We start from the raw sequence: 6,684 nt of genomic DNA, 5'->3' as shown, positions 1-6,684 counted from the left end.
CTAATGCGGTGGAAATGAACCGTGGGCATTGCAAAGCGAAGTGGAGCAGATTTGTGGCGGCATTTTACCTCTGCGCTCATGACAACACAAACAGGGCCAGGAGAAACAAGGCTCAACACACACAGGCAGTGAAGACACGGGAGCGCCCGATGACACAGAAAGATGAGGTTGGCCACATATAATTTTATTGGACAGCAGTTAAACACATGAGGTGTGGGTGTTTCAATGCACATAATGCTTAATGAAACCAGGTGAGCCACAGAGATATTGTTCCACGCAGAAGTGAGCATCTTTATTAGCGTGAACGACGTGGGTTTGGTCATACCGACAATTAAACGGATGAAAATTAAAAACAAGCATACTTGTAAAGATACAACTTCAAACCTTCATTATTAAACATGCCAAGGAATTATTATTTAAAGGGAAAGGCTTGTATTTTTTAACCTGGGTCCTAAAGGCCTATTCATAACTGAGTCATGCTAACCTTGCACTCACCACCTACAGTATGTCTTCTAGCAGCATGAGCCTCCCAGTAAACTTAAATTTTCCATAAAACATTTCAAATGCTTGTGCTTGAGTCCAAACTAAAGTAAACTTGATCCCTGGATTAGCAATGTTTGCTAACTGCAAAGTGATCTAGTTTTAGAATAACTAGCTTCATAGCAGTTTGGTTACACACGAGGCTGTAGGAAGCTGGTGATATAGTGTTAGCATGCTACAGAAGTAGTAGCAAATGAGAGGTTTGTTATGGTTGTGCTCTAAGAAGATTCAGGAAAATCTTAATCAGTATTGCCGAGGAGGTTCCACGCACTCAAATTCAACTGAAAGACAGAACTGAGCTCGCTGGACCAATCATCAGCTTTCCACGCAGTGAGAATTTCCTTTCCATAAATGTACATGGTGTTTCTTCAAAAATATTTCCTAATGACAGTGTTCTTCATGAATAAGATTGTGATGAAACTTTAATATATACGTCACATAAAAAACTAACTACTCAGTATCAAATTCAGCACTGTGAACAGTCCAGAGCTGTTGGGATTAGAAACAAACAGCTTTCAAAGGTCAGACGGTGGAGTCCAGAGTCTGCTCAGGGTCACACGAGTTCATCAGGAGGAAGAGGCGTTTGGAAAGCTCCGGACCGACGCGCCGGGTCGTGGAGGTGACGCCCTCTCCTCTGCGGATCAGAAGGTCAGACAGCAGCGAGATCTTCTCATGGCTGCTCTTGCACAGATTATAAGCCTGGGGAAAGACGAGGAAATATTCAATCTGAACAGGAGGACATACATGAATCTATTCCAATATGTTTGCAGAAACGTCTCTTTAATTAGGACAGAAAATGTTTTGACCTAGTTGTGGTGCCTTGATATTTAAACCTCCATGAAAAAAAAACTAATTCCTAAGCGGGTTGCAGTTAATTGCCGTCCTGATTCAAAAGGGTATTAGGGGTGCAGAAGATGCATTCATAATAAGAGGGACGCTACACTTGCCTAGAAGCTGCTGTTTAAAATGCAGTCATGGTGTTTTTAACAAGGAGCAAAAAAGCAGGAAATAAAGAACATGTAATCAAAAGAAAAGGCAGGAAATGCAAAAGGGGAAGAAAAGCAGAAATAAAAGAGTTACAGGAGGCCAAATAATAAAGGAATGGACAGTGAACATGATCAACTTGAGTGAAAAGTTTGTACCTCTCCCAAGGCTGTCAGACTGAACTTTAGGAGCTCAATTTATTATACAACAAGAAAATTTCACAAAAGCCCTTTCACAACAAAACAAGATATCTGTATATGATCATAACAACAACAGCAAAAAACAATAATAATAATGGCAACTGCATTCTGGGTGCTTTTTCTCCCTATTACAACAACCAACATAGAGGTCAACATACTTCAGAGTTTCGCTGATTGTGTAATAACGAGAAAGTTTGGTGACACATTTGCGATACAACCAGATAAAAGTGGTACGCTGTCATTACAAGAAAAGCTTGAGGTGCAAAGGCAGAACTGGGCTGCAGTGAATGGCGTACCTTCTTGAGCAGCTGTGGGGAGGGATACGCTGCCAGGATTGCCGAGGCCACGTCTGGACTGACTCTGTTCAACTGCTGGATCTGTCTCTTCCACACCTGCAGCAGCCCCTTCCCAGCTTTATCCACCCGCTGCCCGCCCACCCACTCACTCTCCAGGTAGAAAGAGAAGCCCGTCTTCTCCCTCTCTCGCCTGAGAGCACACAGAGGAATACGCCGAGTGATTATTTGATCTGGCAGAAAAAGAGCCAGGCGGAGTTGTGAAGAGCTCGCTTACTTGAAAGGGGCTTCTGCGACCGCTTTGGTTGTCATGGTAATGTGATCTGTGAAGTCCTTCCAGGTTGACAAGAAGCGGACCGAGACGCCGCTGTGAAGCTGGAGATGCACTACTGCCTGATGGGAGAGAATGATGTGAATCACTAAGAAACAATAATCCCTTGCAATCCCCTCATTTACCCCTGAAAATATACCAAAGCCAATCTAAATCAAGATGTTCTGCATGGTAGACAGAGATCCTTTCATTTGTACATTAATTTGAAAAGGCAAACAATTACAACATCTTAAAATTAACAAAGAAGTAGAATGTAAACAGTACGTTTACAGATTCATTTGATATGTTTGACAAATTCACTAATTACCAATTGACAGTGTTGGGATTTTGGTTTACACTGGGGGTGTGAAATATTTTCAGGTACAACCCTAATGGCACTTTTAAGGGATTCTTATTCAATATTCAGATATTTAATAGGTTCACTGGGTTCTCTGGGTAAGGTTCCTTAAAGCAATTAACAATCCAGATACCCCTTAATTTATACCACCTTCAATTAACATGTGAATTCAGGAGTTCACCTAAAAGGGGCAGAAACCCCTTAAAATTAGATCCAGGAGTGGTTTAAGAGGTGGAGATCTCTTTAAAGTATTTAATCTGTGCCTCAAATGAATGGATAATCTGCATGCTTTATGGGGTTATTAAATTACCTCCTCTACGTCAACTCGGGACACCTCAGGTAGCACCGCAGCTCCACCATTCTTCCGTCGCTTCTTCACTTTTCCTCCCCCTTGCTCCTCTCCTGCGACGGCCTCTCGAAACCTCTTCTGGCTTTGTGACTTCTGAGATCTGAGGACACGATGTTTTTACTGCGGACATCCTCTGGCAGTTCTCTTTGCTCAGTTTCCAATCATCACACATACTTCTCACACTGCCACACTCTGCTGACAGTGATAGGTGACATGTTTCCACATGCTAAGGCAGCAGCAGATGTTAGCTCACGCAGTATCTGAGTGCCATTCCGTGTTGTGTCGCTGAGAGCCATACTTCACACTCTTGTACACATTCACACTGGGAGCCGCTTGTCTGCTCAGCCTTATTAGAAATCATTGCTATCTGCAGCCCTGAAATGAACTATTGTCGAATTCAAATGTCCGGCACCTACAAATTCAGATCCTCCCCTACCTGAAGTATTTCTCCAGGTCGATGACCACCAGGCTGAGGGTCTTGCCGGGGTGACACCTCTGCTGCTCCTGCACCCAGGACGTCAGAGTGGGACCAGAGGCAGAGCTGCCATGCCTCTCCTCCTGCGTTAGATCATAGATTGGTGGAACAGGAGATACAGGCACTGATATATTAAACAGCTACGAACAGCTAATGGAATATGGCACATATCAAAATATTTCAAATAAAGCTTAAGGCTGAGTAAAGCTGAGTGACAGACAGGGTGAGAGAGTCAGAAAGTGCTGCTGGATTTGGACTTTTTATGGGATTAGCTGATGATGAGAAAATATAGAACAACACCTGTTTTATCCTTTATTGGCTTTGATATTTATTTTCTATTACACAAATGTCAAACTCATCTCAGGCATTACTCCTTTGTATTTGCATTTCCGTGCTGTAAAAGGTGAAGAAAATCAAAATGCCCCCCCCCCCCCCTAGTATTCTGCCTGCTGTAGCCGTTACCATCTGGGAGACGCTATAAATCACTGCCCACCAAGACAAAGCATTTCAAAAACAGCTTTATTCCAACTGCAGCACGGGCTCTAACCTCCTCCCTCTACTGCCTTCTGACAGAGCTGAATTAGCTGTAATTGTTGTGGATATGTAATATGTTGCTGTTTGACGGTTTGTTTATTGCTATTTAATACCGCTAATGTGTGATGATGTTGATGGAACAATGCTGTTTCACACTCAAAACAAATACCATCTGCTTAGCTGCGTGGTCATTAAAGTGAGCTGAACTTCTTTCTATCTATTTGTACACTCATATAGTTTTTATTCTTTAATCATCATTATCTTATTACTCTGTTCCTGTATTGTTGTGTCACTTTCTGTTGCGTTGTGTTTAATATTCCTCCTCATGGCTCTATCCTGGTGCTGTTTGTTGGTGCAGTGACCCCATTTTCCCCTTAGGTCCACCTTCAAGCAGCCGCTGCACCACCAACCTGAACGTGGCTGTGGATCAGTGTGATGATGTCATCAACCGTCATCTGCATCACAACATGGGCCTCTGGTACACACACTCCATCATCTGGCTGAGACACACAGGGAACAGACAGGAGATCGGCACTCCTCCACTCATTACCAAACATTTCACCTAGCGGCATTATTACTAATTGAGTGCTTTGTTTAAGGCAATTACAGCAAGGTGTCACAAGAAATTTGACGAGTATATATTCATGCTTCACCTTGAATGGAACACAGCATTGGGAAAAGAACATGTGTGTGTGTGTGTTTTATCACCTGTGCACAGGGAGCCCTCCTCATCCAGCTGACACTGCGTGGGAGGGGTTGCTTCTCGATGGCGCAGCTGCAACCCAGAGCCTGCACCGACGCCAGCAGAGTCCCGCCTCCTTCCAGCTGTAAGAGAGCTGTAAACACATACACAGTTACCAAAATCATATCCACAATAAAGCCACGACAGCTTCAATAATGGCTCCAAATGGGCTTTATTGGCAATATAAAATAATCTTCAAAAAAAACTAGACACCCGCAGGGCACGACTGACTTCAAAGTGATTTTGTTATCCACTTATGCACAGTAACAAGTTTGTCTTCTCTTTACCTGGATCCACAGCCACCACCATGTGCTTGATACACTCCTCCGGCCTCAAGGCCTTGGCAGCCTCTGCCAGAGCTTTCCTCTCTGCCTTCTGTCTCTCTTCTTCCTGCCTGAGTGCCTCCTTGCCCCTCTGCTGTCTCTCCCTGGCCTGCCTCCTCCTCAGAGCCTCCTCCCTGGAGGCCTGGATCTCCTCCGCCGTCCGCTTGGCAGCTTTCGTCTTGGCAGGAGACGTGTCGGTGCTTCCAGCGCTGGGGAGAGGCTTCGGAGGCAGCCATCGCTGAGGGAGAGACGCCGTCTCCTCTGGGCCATCCAAGACCCCGTGGTTCACTGTTCTCACCTGATGGAAGCTGAGCAGACGCCCTGCCTCCGAAACGCTATTCTGGCATGAGAGCTGTGAGCTGGCCAGATTGGATGGCGGATACTGCTCAGCATCTTTCCTATTAGTGACAGCGGAGGAGGCACTAATCACATTGTCTTGCCTCTGTTTGAGTCTCTGTGCCAGAGGGACATAAGGTGCATCATCATCAGATTCGCTGCTGATCATCATTACATTAGCTATTCTTGTAGATCCGCCCGGATTGCCCTTTGAAGGGAAGAAGACGGCTGCCTCTTCTGCATCAAACCCATCCAGGTTGCCCAGGCCTGGTTTCTCTGTGCGACTCTGGGAGGCTTGGCTGAGGTGTCGACCCGGCCGGAGGAAGTCAAACACAGGCAACTCCTCATCTAGGTCACTGGTGGAATCACTGCAGCTGCCCATGTTCTTTCATGTCCAGGAAAAGTTACTGTATATGAGATATGAGTCCAGAAATATTCACCAACGAACAGAGCCCACCAAGCTTTGTTCAGAAATCTATTAAATGTATTTTTCTTAAGTGTGTTAGCAAGTGATATTATTATCTGTCAGATCATAGCCTACAATACACAATAAGTATAGATCAACTACTAAATTCGGCTCGCACATAACCCACCAAGCAGAACTCCTTTCAGTAAAATTGCGTTTTTTACACTTCGTACAGGCTGCCTGTTACAACTCGCCACTGTGCGTTTCCGTGATCGAGGATAAGGAGGACCAATTACAGAAGTCACTTGATATAATGTTATTGATTGTTGCTTAGTGAAGTGGATATATTACTGCCAGCTTTGCCGAAATCAGCAGAACTTGCAGATAAGAAACACATTACTTTTTAAATTGAGTTTGGCACAGCGTTAAAATTCCCTTACAAAGAAAAGTCGAAACACCAAGGACAAGGCAAGCCCAAATTAACTGACTACAGACATCCACAACATGACCTAATACTGAACAGCTAGCGTTACAATAGAAAGACAGAGTGGGTTAGCAAACGTTACGTTAGCTGGAAGTGACTACTTACTATTCTCTGCATACTTACTTTCAACGAAGTCTTGCATACAGACGTCAGTTAATTTAAAAGTATGAAATTTTGGTAAATACTTGCTACTTGACTAGTTAATCATTATTTATTTACATCAACTTACACCACGTCAACTTTAGGCTGTCTGTTGCACAAGCACTCGTTTGATTTCCCCGGGCTGCTAGGGTGGTGTTGCATTTAGGTTTGTGGAACGACCCTAAAATTACGGTTCCTACGGCCACTCC

General features: G+C 44.3%; 1 protein-coding gene across 2 annotated transcripts; it reads right to left on the bottom strand.

Moving 5' to 3' along the window:
- Nucleotides 1-213: 213 nt before the first annotated feature.
- Nucleotides 214-6,606, bottom strand: eme1 (essential meiotic structure-specific endonuclease 1). 2 transcript variants are annotated; one of them, XM_041963103.1, is made up of 9 exons: nucleotides 6,564-6,606; nucleotides 5,073-5,851; nucleotides 4,752-4,879; nucleotides 4,454-4,543; nucleotides 3,471-3,592; nucleotides 2,996-3,134; nucleotides 2,295-2,410; nucleotides 2,021-2,210; nucleotides 214-1,239 (listed from the first exon to the last, which is right to left on the bottom strand). In XM_041963103.1, the coding sequence occupies exons 2-9, from the start codon at nucleotides 5,824-5,826 to the stop codon at nucleotides 1,063-1,065; spliced, it is 1,716 nt and encodes a 571-aa protein (XP_041819037.1). In that variant the 5' UTR covers nucleotides 5,827-5,851; nucleotides 6,564-6,606; the 3' UTR covers nucleotides 214-1,062. The 2 variants fall into 2 exon arrangements, with proteins under 2 accessions (XP_041819037.1, XP_041819039.1); XM_041963105.1 differs by having other exon boundaries at nucleotides 6,458-6,585.
- Between the last annotated feature and the right edge of the window lie 78 nt (nucleotides 6,607-6,684).

The sequence above is a fragment of the Chelmon rostratus genome, chromosome 21, assembly GCF_017976325.1.
Source record: "Chelmon rostratus isolate fCheRos1 chromosome 21, fCheRos1.pri, whole genome shotgun sequence".
Taxonomy (NCBI): domain Eukaryota; kingdom Metazoa; phylum Chordata; class Actinopteri; order Chaetodontiformes; family Chaetodontidae; genus Chelmon; species Chelmon rostratus.
This window is presented reverse-complemented; position numbering and strand designations above follow the sequence as displayed.

What these genes read in the sequence shown, in the direction of transcription:
- eme1 (XM_041963103.1), bottom strand. Translation starts at nt 5,826, where the DNA reads ATGGGCAGCTGCAGTGATTCCACCAGTGACCTAGATGAGGAGTTGCCT. An exon ending in TGATCCACAGCCACGTTCAG is followed by an intron (nt 3,593 to 4,453) that starts GTTGGTGGTGCA and finishes GATCTAACGCAG; the next exon opens with GAGGAGAGGCATGGCAGCTC. An exon ending in GACCTGGAGAAATACTTCAG is followed by an intron (nt 3,135 to 3,470) that starts GTAGGGGAGGAT and finishes TCGTGTCCTCAG; the next exon opens with ATCTCAGAAGTCACAAAGCC.